The 18413-nt window shown below is 55.4% G+C and overlaps 1 protein-coding gene across 1 annotated transcript in view; it reads right to left on the bottom strand.

Moving 5' to 3' along the window:
* RIN3 (Ras and Rab interactor 3) overlaps positions 1-18413 on the bottom strand; it is a 123133-nt gene that overhangs the window by 21128 nt on the left and 83592 nt on the right. The window contains exons 5-7 of the mRNA XM_058740104.1: positions 14789-14880; positions 5882-7441; positions 3389-3697 (exon numbers count right to left, since the gene is read on the bottom strand). Coding sequence (XP_058596087.1) covers positions 3389-3697; positions 5882-7441; positions 14789-14880 — 1961 coding nt within the window. The remainder of the gene's footprint in view (positions 1-3388; positions 3698-5881; positions 7442-14788; positions 14881-18413) is intronic.

The raw sequence follows: 18413 nt of genomic DNA, 5'->3' as shown, positions 1-18413 counted from the left end.
CGAGGCCAAAGCCCCCCCTCTTCTTGGCAGAAGCTGCTTCCTCCCAGGTGAAGAAGCCGGGGCTCGGAGCGGGGCAGCCCCAGCCTGCTAATGGCAGAGGTGAGATTGGAAGCCCGAGGGCTCACAGCCCAGTGCTCCCCCAGCAGCGGGAGGGGAACACACTGCTCCTTGACGAGAGACTCATTTGTTCCCAGCGGGGAAATCTTCCCACGGAGCCCTGGCCCTGGCCTGAATTTCTGGGCTCAGAGTTTCCCTGCCTGGGGCTGGCTTCTGAATCAGCAGAGAGAGAGTCCAGCCTCCCTCCCGCGAGGACAGGGAAACTCTGAGCGCCCTCGTTCCTCTCTGTTCGTTCATGTGCCTCGCCTGGGCACATCCTCTCCAGCGACTGCCTTTCTTTCCTTTCCTTCTCCCTCGACATTAGCTATTCCTTCCCCCATTCCCTGGTCTCTGGTAAGGTCTGAGTGGGTAAATTCACCATCAGCAAGAATCATGGTGTTTGAAGTCACTGGCAAGAGATAGGGCGTTTAAAACAACTGCAGGAAGCCCAAGGCTTCTGAGTAAACCAGGACTTACTGGGAATGGAACTGTCCCCTTCAGGCCCCAGACCGTCTCCCTGATAACGTCTCAGGGTCTGCAGAGTCCTTAGCTCTGATTTTATCCGAGCCTCGGCACGGCCCCGGGAGAAATGATTCCCCAAATGAGGAGTTCAGACAGGGAAGGTAATTGCCCTGATTAAGTGACAGCCGCTGGGCTAGATGCAACTTTACAGACTTAATTACATCTCGTGATGGCCCCATAAGGCGGGTATGGCTGTGCCCGTCTAGCACAGGGGTGAACTAAGGCTCCAAGCACCTATGTAGCCAGGATACAGTCACACAGTTGGGAAGGAAACCTGGATCTTTCCCGACCACATGCCTCTGAGGTCCCAGGCCAGCCTCTCTGTTCTCTCTCTGAGGCTGCTCACAGCAAAGGGTCCTGCGGGGCTCTGGCTCCTCTCTGGTTCGACCCGGTTGTACGGTTGCTCCCTGCCCACACTGGGCAGGACACCCCCGAGCTCCCCTCCCCATGCACATCTGGGGTAGCCTTGCTCTGGGAAGGACTGAGAAGGTCCTGGCCGGCCCCTTGCCACCTGACAACAGGGTCTTAACCTTCCGTTCCACATTGCTGCTGTGGGCCACACCGGATACTTTCCCAGGGCCCCACACCCTCGGGACCAAGCATGTCGAACTCTGATTGAGAGCTCGGGGTTCTGAAGGCTGCTTGCTGCCCTCATCTTATTTCCTTGGGGATTTTTAAGGAGTTTACTTGGTTGTGGAGTTCACATGCTGGACTGCTCTCTGGGGTCCGGACTGCACGGGATGCTGGGTCTCAAAGTCTGACATCCGCCCCGCGATAAGAAAACCTCCACTTTGCCATACCGCCCCCACTACCAGGGCCTCTTTTCCAGTCACATTTCCAACGTTATGCTAAATGGTGAGGGCGCGGCTCTAACGACTCTAACTGAACATGGTATCTGCTTAGAGGGAACGATGTTCGTTCTAATGACAGCAATTGGACACAAGTCAATTTAACCCCAAAGAGTGACTCCAACCTGGAATGGTGGCCAGTACCAGGCCTATGAGGGAGCTTTCCTAGGGGAAGGGGACCTTGCACCATCCCTCAATTGCTTTTTGCTGGCCTATGGCCAAACGGGCCTGCTCTTCTCCAAGGTAGATGGAGAGAATCCCTCCCCTAAAACAGCCACCATTTGTTGGGTCTGTTAGTTCCTGCGCATTGAGGTTGACATTTTACATGTCATTTTATATGTTGCTTCTAATATTCATAAGTGACTGAGTATGGCTTTTGAACCATTAGGGGTCTGAGTTTCCCCTTTGTAAAACTGCTTCCTTGGGTGAAGAAACTGAGCTTTACGGGGTGAAGTTAATTATTCGAGGTCACAAAGAGAGTAAGCGACCGATCAGAAATTTAAACCCACGTCTGTGTGACAACAAAGGTACAATCCTTTTGCTCTGCATTACCACGGCTGTCATGTACGGGCACACAGGTTGCTCACTGCACAAGGGCACCCAGCTGAAGAGGTGATCAGGGGATAAAATCCAGCCATCATTCTGTTCACCAAGGCATACACCATGGTGCAATAATGCCTGTTCTTGTCTGCTAGAGGAGTGCTGTGGTAAACGGATTGTAAATGGTCCCAATATTCCCTTCCCTACATCTGTACCCCCTTGCAATGTTACTTTGCAGCTCTTCCTATCAAGCGAGTTTAGTCCTTTGCCCCTTGAATCTGAGCCAGTCTTGTGACTAAATAGGTCAGTGAAATGTCAGAGTGGTGTTGTGCCAGTCCAACCCAGGTCCTAAGAGGCCCTGCAGGCTTCAATTGCTCTCTTGGACCCCAGTGACACTGATGGGTACAGGCCCAGATTCACCTGCTGGAGAAAGAGAAGCATGGCCCAGTAACCTGCATTCCAGACCAGTGAACAGCCACTCAGCCCCCCAACATATGAGCAAGGCCGCCCTAGCCCAGCCAGCCTCCAAACAACCCCTCTGACCACAGACCCATGAGCCAGTCCAGACAAGCTCGGGCACGCCCGACCAGATCAGCATAACTGCCAAACCTCCTCGTGAGCAAAAAATAAATGCTAACTGCTTGAGGTGGCTGTTGTGGGTTGAACTGAGTCCCTCCAAAATTCGTACATTGGAGCCCTAACCCTCAGTATCTAGGAGTGTGACCTTATTTGGAAATAGGGCCGTTGCATATGTCATCAGTTAAGATGAGGTCATACCAGAGTAGGGAGGACCCCTAATCCAATGTGACTGATGCCCTTGCAAAATGGGGAAGTTTGGACACACACGCACGCACGCACACACAGGGAGAATGTCATGTGAAGACTGGAGCGTGTTGCCACAAGCCAAGAACTACCAGAAGCTACCAGAAGACAGGTCTGGAACACACTCTTCTCCAGAGCCTTCAGAGGCAGCATGACCCTGCCCACAGCTTGATCTTGAACTTCCAGCCTCCAGAACCGTGAGACCATCAATTGCTGCTGTTTCAGCCGCCTCGTGTGTGGCCCTTTGTGACGGCAGCCATAGGACACGAATATAGCACCTTCTCCTGATCAACACACACACTGAGCATGGTCTGTGTGCCGTCCTCTATCGTGGCAGCTAATCCTGGCCCCCTCCTGACCCCCAGGTAATGCTGGAGAGGTGCCCGGGGTTCCACTCCGCCCTGCCTCGTCCTGCCCCAACAGGGCTCTGAACCTGGAGAGGCCTCCCCGGCGCCTGCTAAGGGCTCCGGGGTCCTTGACGGGGAGGGGGTCAGAGACCGAACAATAGTGCTGTTCCTAGAGAGAGCCCCTAGCCCGGGCTCCTCTGCCTGCCCACCTACCTGGGTTGCCGAGGGCCATGGAGTCATAGATGAGCTTACAGGTCTTGAGCAGGATGGAGATCTTCTTCTCCGGCGAGTAGGCCTTGTACATGCTGGTGAATTTCTGCAGGATCTTCTCCATGATGGGCACCTCCGGCACACTGGTGGTCACACCCAGGTCGGTGGTGGTGGTGGCCAGGATCACCAGCTGGTTCTCCCTGAGCTGCTGCAGTGAGCCGTCCTTGCTGTGGATCTCACGCAGACACGAGTTGATGGCTTCTTTCAACGGCTTTAAGACGCACTTGTACAAGGCAGACTCCACAATCGCTTCTGTCAGGGGGAAAGAGCGGGACGGTGAGGAACCCAGCGGCCGGGATCCTACCACCAGGCTTTAGTGTTCAACAGTGTGGTGTCCCCAACTCCTTGTCCCTGGAAGGACACACTCGATGCCCCAGCAGTTATGCCCTGCAGTTCTGACACATGGGACAATGTAGTACCTTCAACAGAAAGCCACACTGCCAAGACACTGGCGCAGTGTCTGGGACTGAAACCTTATATCCTGACGCTTTTCGTAGGGCGTGGTACTGATTAAACTCTCACAGGGTCGCCTGCCAATGTACAACTTCAAAGGGCACTGTTTACATGGGAGTTGTGCAGTATACAACCTGTGCAGTTGTACGTGGAGGGCCTGGGTGCCCAGTAAACGTTTGGTAGAAATCTTCTTTTTTTTTTTTTTTAAATGTTTATTTTTGAGAGAGAGAGACAGAGAGGAAGGGAGAGAGAGAATGGCAGTGGGAGAGGGGCAGAAAGAGAGGGAGACACAGAATCTGAAGCAGACTCCAGGCTCTAAGCTGTCAGCACAGAGCCTAAGGCAGGGCTAGAACCCATGAACCTTGAGATCATGACCTGAGCCAAAGCTGAATGTTTAACCGACTGAGTCACCCAGGTGCCCCTGGTAGAATTATTTTTGATGTCTCTCTTTGAATTCTCAAATCCATTTGACTCTAGTTTCAAGAATACAGTATACCCAGAATCTAACTTCTTACCACTCCCATGGCTACCACCTCAACCTGGGCTATCTTTTGCTTGAGTTATGTGCGTAGCCTCTTGCCCTGGCCCCTTTTTATCCATTCTCGGCACAGCAACCAGCATAATCCTGTTAAGGCATGTTTGATCATGATATTCCCATGCTCAGAACTCTCCAATGGCTCCCATCTCATGCACAGTAGAAGCCAAAGTCTTCCCCGTGGCTTAGAAGTCTCCCCCGTGATCTGTTCTCACTCATCACCTTACTAGGTCCCCTGTGCTTATGCTGCTCCAGCCCCCCCGGCCTCCCTGCTTTTCTGCCAACCTGCCAGGCTTGCTCCTGCCTCAGGGCCTTAGCACCTGCGACTTCCTTTGCCTGGAGAAGTCACTCCACGGCTATCTATCTACATGACCTATTCGTTGTTCAAATGTCATCTTATGCAAGAGGCATCCCGATCAGCTAGTGGAATGGGATTTAGTCAGCTTTGCTCTCACAGCAACTCTGCAGCCTACACGTCATGACCACCCGCCTCTGCAGATGGACCAGCTCGGGCTCTGATGGTGTGGGTCACAGCCAGGTGGGGCTGAGCAGGGATCTGAACCCATGGCTACTTGCCACCGTGGCTGCTTCGGGTGACAGTAGGGAAACGTTCTTGGGAAGTCTTTTTAGCTCCACCCATCCCCGGGGAGCGGGGAGGGTCTCAACTATTGCCTAGTAAGGGGAGGCCCCCAGGTCCTGTCTATCTAAGAACACACCTGAGCTGCCCTATCCCTGGGGGATAAGGGAGGGACCCACGCTCTCGTGGTTGAGTCCCAGGAGAGATCCAGATAACGCCTTCCTTCCATGCAGGCCTGGGCCTGGCCCATGTCTGGGTTTGGTGCTGGTCCTAGCTATCTGCCCTCCTCATCACACCTCCTTCTTCCCCTTTGCTTCTCCAGCCTGTGCGACAGGACGCGCGGCCGCCCCGGTCCACCTCAGCCCACTGCTGCCCGTCCTTCCAGGCCTGCATCACGACCCCACTGCCCCAGAGCAGAGCAGCTAGAGAAGCGGTGACCCGAAGGCAGGGACTTGGCGGTTAGCTTCCCCCGAAGCCTCTGGCTCTTGTGGGAGCTGGGCCGAGTCCTTTCTTCATCTACATCCACAAAACGAGAGAGGGCTGTGGCCCGTGCCCTCTGGGGGGCCGGCATCTCTGAGAGCCACCAGACCTGCGGAGACTGCTCTGACCCTCCGCAGCCACGTTTGTTTGTACCTCTTTTGCCTCCAACTGCTCCTCGTGACTCGTCTCCCTAAGAAAATCAGGAGCACCTGGGCGGGCAGGGGGCGCGGGGAGGTCCCGCCGGCCTCGTATGTGGCCGGGGTTCTCCCACCGTCTACCTGGCCCAAGGGCAGAACTTGGAACGGCAGAGGGGTTCGTTCACGGAAAGGGCGGATTGTCTGGAATCGGCCCTCCCTGCTGCCCGCGCCCGGCCCCCCTGCCCGGGACTGACCTAGCTCCTCCTCGGGGTGCAGGGTGGGGTCCACCAGGGCCTTGAGCTCGGTGCTCTGCAACAGGTAGCTCTTGAGCTGGGTCATCATGGTGCGGATCTCCTGCAGCATCTCCGTGCTGGAGGTCTGGCGTGCCATCATCTCCAGGCTGTAAACTTTGTAGTCTTGCACCAGGTTTCCGAAGTACGAGGCCTTGTCCTGGGCCAGCTCCACCACCTTCTTGTACAGCTTGCGGTTGTTGGAGAGGAAGGCGTGGAAGACATTGGTGAAGCTCGCGAAGCTGAGGCGGTGGCGTGCCTTGCCCAGGACGGCCGAGGGCTTCTTCTTCCCGCCGGAGCTGCTGAAGTGTTCTAGCTCCTCCTCCGTGCTGCTGGTGGAGTAGGAGTCCTGGTCTGTGGCCGAGGCGGGCACTCCCAAACTGTCCGCGAGCGAGGCCAGGGAGCCCTTGAACTCCGGAGAGCTCTGGGGTCGGGCACCGGTCTGGGCGTGCGGGCTCTGAGTCCTGGCCTGGGGGTCGGGGCTTTGGCCTCCTCTGGACGGACCGGGCGTGCGTTTCTCAGGGGCTTCCTCCTTCGTGGGAGGCTCCGTGCTCTCCGAGGGGCTCGCGAGGCCCAAGGCCAGCTGCTGGGAGATCCGTCTCCTCCTGGGGGGTGGGACTGGGGGTTGCCGGATCTTCCTCAGCGGCTCTGGCATGCTGCCCGGATCACTGGCCTTGGCCACCGCTTCCTGACCTTGCTCTTTGGTCCTCAGAGGCCGCTCCCCAGGACTGTCTGAAGTCCCCCGGGGAGGCAGGCTGAGTGTGGATGCCCTACAAAGACCCAGCTGGTCCCCCTCTGCTGCCATCCCCCTGTCCGCCTTCCCTGCACTCTGGTCCTCCAGGGAGACCTTCTCAGAGACGCGGCGTCTGGGAGGAGCCGCCGGGAGGTTCTTCTTCACGGGTGTCGGAGGGGCAGGGGTCTGCGGCAAGGGGCTAGGGGGAGGCCCTGGCTTCACCTCTTCCTCCCTGAGGGGGCCCAGGCCTGTGGGAGGGCGTGGAGATCTCTCACAGGCTGCCATGGGTGGCTGGCTTGGAGGGTCTGGGGGGCCTGGGGCATGGGGTGCAGGGTGGGGGGCAGAGGCTGGGGGTGTGGGAGGAAGGGGCTCTGGAGGCGGGGGAGCAGCCACCGGGGGGGAAGCAGGCAAAGGACAGGCCAGAGCAGGAGCAGGAGCAGGGGCTGGAGGAGGCCGGAGGGGGCCGGAGGGATGGAGAGGGGGTGCCGGGGGAGGGGGTGCTGGGCGGCGAGGGGCCCACTTGGAGGTGGGAGGCAACGGGCGTGAGGGACAGCTCTCAGGGGGTGGCTGGTCGGCAGGCAGGGCACCGCCACCACAGTCCTCGATGAAAATAGGATTCACAAACCACAGGCGGTCATTTCCTACGGACAGCTCGATTTCACATGAGCAGTTTTCGTAATGGGCGCTGGACTTGAGGCTGGAGGCTGGCGGTGCTCCGGGGGCTGGGTCTCTCGGGGGCTCCGCTGGGCTCCCACCTCCTCGCCGGGGGTTCAGCGAGGAGTCCCAGAAGCCTGCAGAAACGAGAGAGGGAGAGGCTGGTCAGTCCCAAGGCCGGGCCCCCTACCTGCCCGATGGCGTCAGTGGGCGGGGTGGGGGGGCAGGGCCGGTCACAGCATTTGCTTCACTGCTCCGATGGCTGTTTCCCCTCCTGGGCTGTTTTAAACCTCTCCCACCACTTCCTGCCTCGAGAGGGGAAGCCCGGCTTGATCCTCCCAGGCGCTGCTGGGGTGGGGCCGGGACACGGCGGTGGCAGGCAGGGCTCCAGTTCTGCCCCTTGGAGTGAGACAGCCCCCCACGGAGGGCACCAATGGATCAGGGTGCAGGCATGGGTGGGGGGACAGAAGGCAAGGAGGTCTGCAGCCGACCAGCTGGGTGCCCTGGGGCAGGTGACGTGACCTCACCAGGCCTCTGCCTGGTCATCTTTAGAACGGAGGTCCCCACAGGGAAGGGGCTTTGGGCCTGTCCCGGCCACCGCGGTTGGTTGTGCACAGGGAGAACGAAGCACACACCGTGGCCTGTGAACTCAGACCTGACCATCCAAATGGGGGACACCGGCCCACTGCAGAATGCTGCTGTCAATCTCCGTGTTAAAATAGGAAAATGGCCCATACCCTGCATTTGTGTATCTGTGTGTGTGTGTGTGTGTGTGTGTGTGTGTGTGGTGAAGGGGGTGGGTCAGAAAGCAGGGGATCCTCCACTGCTGGCTGGCTTCCAGCACATGCCTCTCTCCTGGCCCACCCCTCATGGACAGGCCACGGCCGTGACCACCAACGCAGGCCCGGCCCGATCCAGATGTGGTTGGTCCACGCCAGGCTTGTTCTGGGTAACGGGCTTGGAACATCCCGGCTGAAAGGGCACGGGGGGTTGGCAAGCTCAGGAGTTCTTGGGTACCAAGCCCTGTGGAGAATCTGAGAGAAGCTTGGCGTCCTTCAAAAAAGGGCACAGGGGCACAATGTTTTGAGCACAATTTCAGATGGTCTGCAGACCACGCTGGACTCACTCAAGCTGCTCCTCCTGGATAACAGCGGGGACTCTAGTCTGTTTATTTTGAGAGAGAGAGAAAGCGGACGAGGGGGAGAGAGAGAGGGGGACAGGATCCGAAGCAGCCTCTGTGCTGACAGCAGGGAGCCTGATGTGGGGCTCGAACTCACACACGGTGAGATCCTGACCTGAGCTGAAGTCGGATGCTCAACCGACTGAGCCACCCAGGCGCCCCCACTCTTTTCAAAAAAAAATTTTTTTTCAGCCTGTTAATGTTAGACACTGATAGTGCACCGTCCCTTGTTAACGATGGGGCCAGGTCTCCAGCCTCCCGTCCTAGAGCTCTTACCTTCTGGGAGGGATTCATCGGTAAGAAAAGTACCAAAAATAACATCAAGAACAATAACAGGTGCAAACATGTCTTGGGTTCTGGCTGTGTGGGCCACTTGCTTTACACGGATCATCCCACTGATGCCTGACCACAGGCCTCCGGTGTGAGTCCTAATATTGTCCCCATATCACACGAAGATGAGAGACCCAGAGAGATTCAACAACTGCCCAAGGTCACAGGTTGGTGAGTGGAGGAACTGGGATTTGAACCGGGTCAGGCTAGTTCTGAAGCCTGTGTGCTCACCCCCCGTGGTATGTGCCTTCCTTCGTAGGAACTTGCGACACTTCCCGGGGTCAGAGTGATAGGGTGGTGTGCACCCCAGAACTGGCGATGTGGTAAGAACACAACAGCCTCTTGAGGGCGAAAGAAAGAGGCCACCACAAGATGGCTGGCAGGACGATGGGGCTGCCGGGACACAGACTGAAAGCGAGTGTGTACATCAGGAAGGAGAGCGGGGCTCCCGGTTCAGCCCCGTCCCGGGCAGAGACCCCGTGTCGGGCATCCTGAGTGTCGCGGCCAGCTGTCTCCACAGTAACAAGGGCGACAGGCTTTCACGTGACCGTTCCCCATTTGCCAAGCCCTGCGTACATCACAGCCACTGCCTGAGGACATGGGGTGCCCGGGGTAGACGGGAGCCTCTGGGCTCTCTCATGTCCGGGGTGGGATGCTCCTCACAACTGTCTGGGCCCTGCACTTGGCTCTCTTGGGCAGCTACTGACCTCGCCGTGACTGATCTGCTCCCCCGGGGTGCTTCACACCAAGCACACAGATGTTCTGGCCCCGAGAGGTGAGCTTCGGAAGCGCCGTGCCCACACAGGACCAGTAGAGAGTCATCTCTTCTGGAAGAATTCCCAGCAAAGAGAAGCCAGTCTGACTCAAGGGTGAACTGGCAGCTGACCCACATGTGAGCTGAGGTCCCTGATGCCCACCACCAAGTTCTCTGAAGACCTTCCTTTGGGTGAAGACAGTAGTCATAGGCTAGATGGTGAACACAACTGTCACCGATGCCTGGACGTTCTCATCATTGGTGTCTTAGATCGTGGCCATAGCCTGCCCACAGCCCCATCCATTTTCCTCCTTGGGACACCATGCTGGGCTTGGTTGCTCTTTGTTCAGAATCACTGCCGACCCTTTACTTTTTTTTTAATGTTGGTTTATTTTGAGAGAGAGAGCGAGAGAGTGAGAGCGAGAGCGAGAGCGTGTGAATGGGCAGGGAGGGGAGGGGCAGAGAAAGAGGGAGAGAGAGAATCCCAAGCAGGCTCTGTGCTGTCAGTGCAGAGCCCAATGTGGGACTCCATCCCCCTAACCGGGAGATCATGACCTGAGCAGAAATCAAGAGTCAGACATTAACCGAGTTCTCTGAAGAACTCACTGCCAGCCCTTCAGGCTGGCATTCGAGGCCTATGGGACCTGGCACTGTGCATCTTTTCCAACTTCACCCACTCGCTTCTTCCTGAATGTGTCACGGGCTGCCCCACCTTAAGGTCTTGGCTAATGCTGTTCCCTCTGCTTGGAATTCTTTTCCTACCCTCTCCACCTGGCAAACTCATACTATCTGTCACGACTCAGGTCGACAGCCTGCCTCCGCATAGCAAGGTGGGTCCATGCACAGAAGAAAAAAAAAAAAAAGGACACATTTTCCACCACTCAGATGTAGATTCTGGCAGGAACAGACATTGGGGTTCAGAACAAAGGGCCCCGGGCCTGGGTGACTAAGGACTGCTCCCCTGCCCCTAAGCTAGGCCTGGTGGCTACGCTCTGGCAGAGCAGAGGCCTCAGAGCCAAGGCCACTCTGGGGGTGGGGGGAAGCTGGGACCTGAGGACCTATATCTTAGGGTCTGGGGGCCTGTTAGGGAACCACAGCAGCAGCACAGGCCTCTATGCTGGAAAAAAAAAAGGGAAGTAGGTAACTTTCTCTGTAGCCTGCAGAATGCCAAGGCCAGAGGAGAACCGGAACACTGTCGTGCAATGCCAGTGGTTGGCAAAGCTGGGGGCGCTTGTGCCCACTGGCATCCTGCCAAGCCCTGGCTCAGCGGCCGGAGATCCCCTGAGCACCCGTATCTTCACGGCCTCTGGGCTGCTGCAGACTGAGGCAGGTGCTTTGCCGGCCCTGTAGCATCCTACAGCTCGGCCGGGGACGCTTCTCACCAGGTGCCCACTCCTGCGATCCTCAGAGGGGCTGGGCCAGGCCAGGCCGGGTCCTGGGCTGTAGGCTCTGAGGGCAAAGATGATGAAGGTTTCACCCTCGGGCGGGTGGGGGGGCGGACTCGTGGCAGGGCAGAGAGGGGATGAGTAAATGCAGCAAAGCAGTCCAGATGTCATGGAAACAGCTTGAAAGTCCTCTGAGTTTAGCGAATCACTGTTTTTGTGGCATCCCCAAGATAGGCTGTTGGACAGTCATTCACACATGACTTTTCACTGAATTTTTAATAACTAGGAAATTTCACATTGTATAATGTAAAGGAAAAAGCAAATTGCATGCAAATTTGGGAGAGCTATAGAACATGTGCTTTCTCTGAACATATTTTAAAAATATTAAGCATAGCAGGTTCCTGGGTGGCTCAGTCAGTTAAGCCTCAGACTTCAGCTCAGGTCATGATCTTGCGGTTCGTGAGTTTGAGCCCCGTGTCGGGCTCTGCACTGGCAGCTCGGAGCCTGCTTGGGATTCTCTCACTCCTCCACTCTCTCTCTCTGCCCCTCCCCAACTTGTGCTCTCTCTCTCTCTCTCTCAAAATAAATAAATACACTTTAAAAAATATATTAAGCATATATAGATTGCAAGCGTGTCTGAGAACCTCTACAAATCTGACCCCTGGTTGCCATTAAGCACCTGCTCTAGGTTCCCCTCGTGCTAAGAATCAACTGCATGCAGCTTCATCCCCACGTCAGCTTCGCGGCCCCAAGACAACCCCTCTGCAGCCTGGCTTCCTATTAAACGCCAGCCTTTCCAAGGCCAAACCTGGACTCTCTTACATCGGTTCGTGAGCAACAAGCACCCGCTCTGGGCCACCACGTGGTGCTGACCCTGCAAATAAATATCTCTGTCTTGGCAACATCACCCCTGCCTGAGCACCAGGGCTTTGCTGGGAATTGGATTTTTATCACATTCTACTCACCGTGTAAAAAGTGAGCAGAATGCCAAAAAAATTACATTGCAGACACTCGGTGATAGGAGGAAACACACAGCCTCACGACTTCTTCCAACTGCAAGGTCAGCGGGTGGCGTGAGGCTGGCACCAGAGCCCGGCCCGGGGGAGGCAGGGGGTGTTGTCGGGGAGCAGGGACCCGCGGTTAGGGAGGAAGCCAGCGAGGCAGCTGCTGCTGCCCGCAAAGCCTGGCTGGCCTTTTGCTCTGTTTCTCGGAGACTCCTCAGTGAACCTTCACGAAGTCCCCTTTCATCTCTGCCAGTTTGAGGGGGCTTCAGGTCTTTGCCATGAGAATGCCTTGCCTGGAATAATGAGATGCTGGGGGCACAATGCCCGGCGCACCCGGGCTCTTGGCAAAGCTCCTCCCTGCATATTTGGTATCGTCGTTACGGGTGAAGGTCGGGAGGCCTACAGCTGCCCATCTCAGAGGCACCTCTGGCCTATGAAGGCATGTGCACTTTGGGCTCTGGGTCTCTGTCCATTCTGGGCACGGCCTGAAAAGTTAACCCTTCCTCGGCCACAGGGAAAAGTGATTCTGGAGGCCTTGCTTTGCATGACAGCCTCTAGGGGGCGCCAGGTCTGACCAGAACCCTCCAGTTCCCAGGCTGCCGCGCACCCGGGTTCCATTTCAATCCGCTTCTCAGGGAAGCAGGTGTTGACAGACGAATCTGAAATGCCACTGTCCTCCCAGACGGCAACCTCTCTTCTCCACTTCCTTAAGGTGCCTGAGGTCGAGCACTCCCAGGACAGAAGGGCTTGTCTCTTCCGGAAAGGAATGTGCCTCTACCCAGGGGAGAAGATTCTCTTAAACACAGTGTGTGTCTAGGGTTTAGCGGGGGGAGCCATGTTCCTCCAGGTGAGCAAAACCTTTGGGGAGCCCCTGGACACCTGCCTGTTGTGTAATCCCTACCAGTTTTTTTTTTTTTTTCTTTTCACAATCTAAGTGCCTGACTTAAGCTTTAATTGCTGAGGTATCCATTCCAAAGAGGCATCCTTCAACGGTATTTTGAATAAACACGTCGCCAGTCACAAGACTAGATAACAGCCAGGCTGCCCTCCTCCACTGAGGCTCCTTTGTTCTAGAGATCTTGGTTGATTTAGACAGCTGACCATTTGGGCCACTTTTATTTTCTCTCTTCGTGCATATTAAATTTCCCTCTCATAGTTTGTTTGAAAGATACAGAGAGAGAGAGGGAGAGAGAGAGAGAGCTCACACACCCATGCATGCATAAGCAGGTAAGGGGCAGGGGGAGAGACAGGATCTCAAGCAGGCTCCACACCCAGAGTGGGAATGGGGCTCCATCCCGTGACCCTGGGATCATGACCTGAGCTGAAATCAAGAGTCCGAAGCTTAACCGACTGAATCACCCAGGCGCCCCATCCCCCCTCATGTTTTAAATTCACCAATTAAGAGTGAGCCTGTGAAACCCTAGGTTTCCACTGTCAACCTCCAAAAAAGCAGAACCCCTGGCCCACATGTGCTTTCTCCCCATGACCTCACTGTGGGGCCCCAGGGGTGCTATGTAGTTTCTAGGTCTTGTAAGCAATAAACCTTTCTTTTTCTTCTTTTCAAATTAAAAAAAAATTTTTTTAATGTTTATTTATTTTTGAGACAGAGAGACGCAGAGCATGAACAGGGGAGGGGCAGAGAGAGAGAGGGAGACACAGAATCTGAAACGGGCTCCAGGCTCTGAGCCATCAGCACAGAGCCCGACGTGGGGCTCGAACTCGCGGACCGTGAGATCATGACCTGAGCCGAAGTCGGCCGCTTAACCGACTGAGCCACCCAGGCGCCCCAATCTTCTTTTCAAATTTTTATTTAAATTCTAGCTAGTTACCGTACAGAGCAATATTGGTTTCAGGAGTAGAATTCAGTGATTCATCACTTCCATACAATATCCAGCGTTCATCCCAACAAGGGCTGTCCTTAGTACCCATCACCCATCTAGCCCATCCCCGCCACCTCCCTTCATCAACCCTCAATTTGTTCTCTATCTTTAAGAGAGTCTCTTAATAAACCTTTATTTTTTTTCAAAGTCTCCTGATGGTTGTTTCTGAAGGGTATCTTGCAAACGTAATAAGAACCACAAGGGCCGGTCCAGCCACAACACTGGTCACTTGTAGGCCGAGACCCGCACACGGCACGGCCTGAACCCCACTGTGGGGCCGAGGGCTGGAGCAGGCAGACCCCTCCCGTCAGAAGTAAACCTCTCCAGATGCAGCCCGTGCGTCTCACTTTCCCTGCTGACTTGGCCTCGGACTGGCCCCTGACTGCTTGCCGCAAACCTACTGTGAAGGCCATGGGGTGCAGGTGAGGGGCAGTGGAGAGGTCGTGCTTGGATGTCATTATGCCACTTTAGACCTCAGAGGAGACGCCACTTGGGCTGTGTGAGTTACAAACCTGTTACCCATCCCGCATTCAGCTCACAGTCACGTTCATGCTGTTCTTCTTTCTGGAGAAGCGGGGGAGGCCAGGGGGGTGCGGCAGGGCTGGTGCCCAGCTCTGGTCAGCGGACAAAGGCCTGGGAGTTTGGCTCGGCCTTTCCCAGAGCCACGTCCTGACTGCGGGTCAGCCTGTGCTGGTCCTGACTGGCCCCGGCTCCCCCAGACCTTCTGGGTAGCTGTAAAAGGTGCCACTTTGGAAACTGGGAGAGTCTGCGGGCTACGGGGGCTCAGCAGCCAGGGGAGGGGGAAGGGTGGTCCCACGGGAGCTGGGTGGGACTCAGCATCCAGCTTGGCCTCAGCCCAAGGGGCTGCCCCCGTGCACAGGTGAGCAGCAGTCCTGAGGCCCCATTTCCAAAAGCCCTGCCACCTGGCCTGAACCTCGGCGGGGGACTTACCCAGGCCCAGGTTGGAGATGGTCTCGAGGTCTGTGAAGCTGTGGGCCTCAAGGATGGCCTGGGGCAGCCTCAGCGTGAAGGGCAGCAAATCTCTGTGGAGACAGGAAAGGTCGGAGGTCATGTGGGGGAGAGGGACCCATGTGTCCATTCCCTGGCCCCACAGCCCATAAAGGAAGCAACCCTGATGGCTGATGGGTCTCCATGCAGACTGGAAGCTTCCCTGGGGGCCCAGGAGCTGAGCCCTGTGGCCGAGGGAGCCACCAGTCGGCTCTAGTCCTATGCCAGCACTGAGGGACCCGGAGAAATGGGAGACTGTGCTTGGGAGTTGGGGGGGGGGGGGGTCACGGCTTCTCCCTGGTTTTCCTGTGGGAAGCCCAGGAAGCTTCCTCTACTGGTGCTATTCTGGGTAGTGACCCACCCCTTCCTGCCTGCTAACCATTGTGGGTCCACGCTGAGATGGGCAGTGAGCGCACAGTCAGGCTTCCCCTGTGAAGGTTACCAGTCGGCCCCTCCGGGCAGGCCGGGCCTAGACCCAGACTGCACCCTCAGTGCTCATCCCCAACTCAGGCCACCACTATCCCAATCTCTAACTTTGAAGGATGGCGCAATTCATCCCTGTGTTGCCTCAGTTTACCCAGTTGGCTCTCTGGCCTGCCAGCAGGGTTTCCAGCGGCTCCTCGGTCACTGTGTATGTCGTAATGGCCTGCAGAGTCCCTCAGCTCACTTGGTGCCCACCCCCGGCCACCAGGACACTCTCCTATGCCCCCTAACCCCCCCTTCTCTGTGTGCTGCTCAAGATGCTGTCGTGGTGGCTGCAGACCACCCCCAGCCTGGGACCCCTGCGTCCACGGCCTTCCCTGGCCTTGGCTCTGCCCCCTGCCTCTCCTGCCAGCTCCTCGCTTCTGCACCACAGACCCTTCTCTTGCACTCAGGGGCCTCCTGGCTGCCTCCCAAAAGGGCATGCTCATTTTCCTGTAGGGAGCATGCTTTGCTATGCCGCACCTCTGAGCATTGCATAGAGGGAAGGCCCCCTCTTCCCCCCGAACACGTCTACTTAGATTCTACACATCCTTTGAGGCTGTACCATGGACCCCCTCCTTCTCCATGACCCAGTGTTGTTCAAGGACTTCATCTGTCCCTACTCCCTGACACTTCATCCAATTCAACACTTCACCCAGGGGCTCCCTCTTCTGATCCAAGGCAAAGCACCCACAGGATAGAGTGTTTGTTGAGTGACTATTATGTGCCAGGTACTGAGCTGGGTGTTTGCAGGCTTTGTGTCTCATGATATTATTACTATTACGACGACGACGACGATGATGATGATGATGATGATGACTGTATCACAGCATGTGGGTAGGTATTAATACCTTTGTATTACTTAACTCTGGATCAGAATCCCATGGGAGGGCTGCTAAAAATGCAGATCCTCAGATCTACGTGCATGGGCTCCCAGGGTCAGGTCTGGGGGTGGGCTAGGAATCCATACACACACACACACACACACACACACACACACACACAAGAGACAGAGTGAGAGAGAGTGTGTGCAGGCTCATGAGCAGGGGAGGGGCAGAGAGAGAGAGAGAGAGGGACAGAGAGAATCCCAAGCAGGCTCTGTGCTGTCAGTGCAGAGCCCAGTGTGGGGTTCATCCCAGTCACCCTGAGATCATGACCTGAGCTGAAGAGTCAGATGCTTAACCAACTGAGCCACCCGGGGCCCCCAAGAATCCATATTTTTCACCAGCTCTCAAGGGGATCCTGATGGACACAGCTGGGATGGGAATCACAGCCCCCAAAACAAAAGCTATCCATACAAATAAAAATCGAGCACCTCTCCGGTTGTGTGTATGTGTACGTGTGTACATATACATTCCTTATATAACGGACCATTAAGTCCCTTAAAAAGCATTCACAAAAACGGAAATTTGAAAAATGGAATAATGCTCCAATGGAATAAGCATGAATGTTCCAACATGTCCCCCCACACGTGGGTGGGTCAGCCTGTGTACCTCCCAGGGTAGGAGATGCCCCTCCCTAAAGGCCTCTATTCTACTCAGTGGTTTTTGAACGTTTTGACCATGACCGCCAGTAAGAAACACATTTGGCATCTCGACGCAGTGTATATTCCCATGCACACCCTCTCTCCCTCACACACACTCATACACACACATAACTAAAGCAAGAGTTTAGCAAAACAAGACTTATCCAACTTATGTGAGACACATTCTGATATTTCCCAGTCTCATTTAAATTTTCCTTTAATTTTTTTTTAATGTTTATTTATTTCTGAGACAGAGAGAGACAGAGCATGAGTAGGGGAGGGGCAGAGAGAGAGGGAGACACAGAATCTGAAGCAGGCTCCAGGCTCCGAGCTGTCAGCACAGAGCCCGACGCGGGGCTCGAACTCACAAACTGTGAGATCATGACCTGAGCCGAAGTCGGTTGCTCAACTGACTGAGCCACCCAGATGCCCCTAAATTTTCCTTTAAAAGGAGAGCAGTCCTGATCCACTAGATTGATTTTATGATCCCTTCCAGGGTGTTTTCTAACACTAAACACCAATTTTGCAATTTTCCACACACCAACAGGGTGTCCCACGAGTTAATTCCATTCTGGTGCTAATTACTTAGAAGTAGTGTAGCCCCCACAGGTAAGGGACTCCGCCCCACCTTCAGAAGCCTGTTGCAAGTCCCGGACCACCTGCACTTCCCGACTGACTGGCTATAACTTGCAGGTTCCCACAGCCCCTTCCTCAGGTTTGACCATTTGCCAGAATGGTGCACAGAACTCAGGCAAATACTTTCCTTACATTTACCAGTTTATTGTAAAGGATGCAACTCAGGAACAGCCCAAAGAGGTGCATAGGCAAGGTATGGAGGAAGGGGCGCTGAACTTGGATGCCTCTCTGGGCGCGCCACCCTCCTGGCACCTCAGTGTGTTCAGCAAGTGGGAGGTGGGTGGGTGGGGCTGCAAGTCCCAGCCCTCTGAACACTCTGTCTTCCTGGTGACCAGCCCATCCTGAGGCTCCCTGGGGGTCCTGCCTATGTCAGCTCTTGGCACAAACTCAGGTATCACTAAAAGGGGCTCATGATGACTAACAAAAGACACCCTGTCACTCAGGCAATCCCAAGGGTTTTAGGAGCTTTGTGTTGGGAACGGGGACAAAGACCAAACCAAATATATTTTCGTGTTATACTATACTCCCATTATAATGGGAGTATAAACAGGATTGAAATAAAAACAGGGAGGGAGACAAAACAGAAGAGACTCATAAATATGGAGAACAAACTGAGGGTGGCTGGAGGGCTTGTGGGAGGCGGGATGGGCTAAACAGGTAAGGGGCATTAAGGAGTCTACTCCTGAAATCATTGTTTCACTATATGCTAATTTGGATGTAAATTTAAAAAAAAAAAATAAACAAGATGGAAAAACACCACATACCAAGCATGCTATCTCATTAATGCTAATTTTCTCTTCCCCTGAGGGCTGGGCAACCCTGCCCAGTTCCTGTAAGGCCTTGGGGTGACCTGGGGAATGCTTATTTCCATGGAATGTCCTGGCTTGTGGGAACAATATGTGTCCTCTCAATGCCCCCATGGCACCCCCAGCTCCATCCCCTGAG

This window comes from Neofelis nebulosa, chromosome 7, assembly GCF_028018385.1.
Source record: "Neofelis nebulosa isolate mNeoNeb1 chromosome 7, mNeoNeb1.pri, whole genome shotgun sequence".
Taxonomy (NCBI): Eukaryota; Metazoa; Chordata; class Mammalia; order Carnivora; family Felidae; genus Neofelis; species Neofelis nebulosa.
The sequence above is the reverse complement of the archived record's forward strand: the minus strand, read 5'-3'. Positions and strand labels throughout refer to the sequence as shown.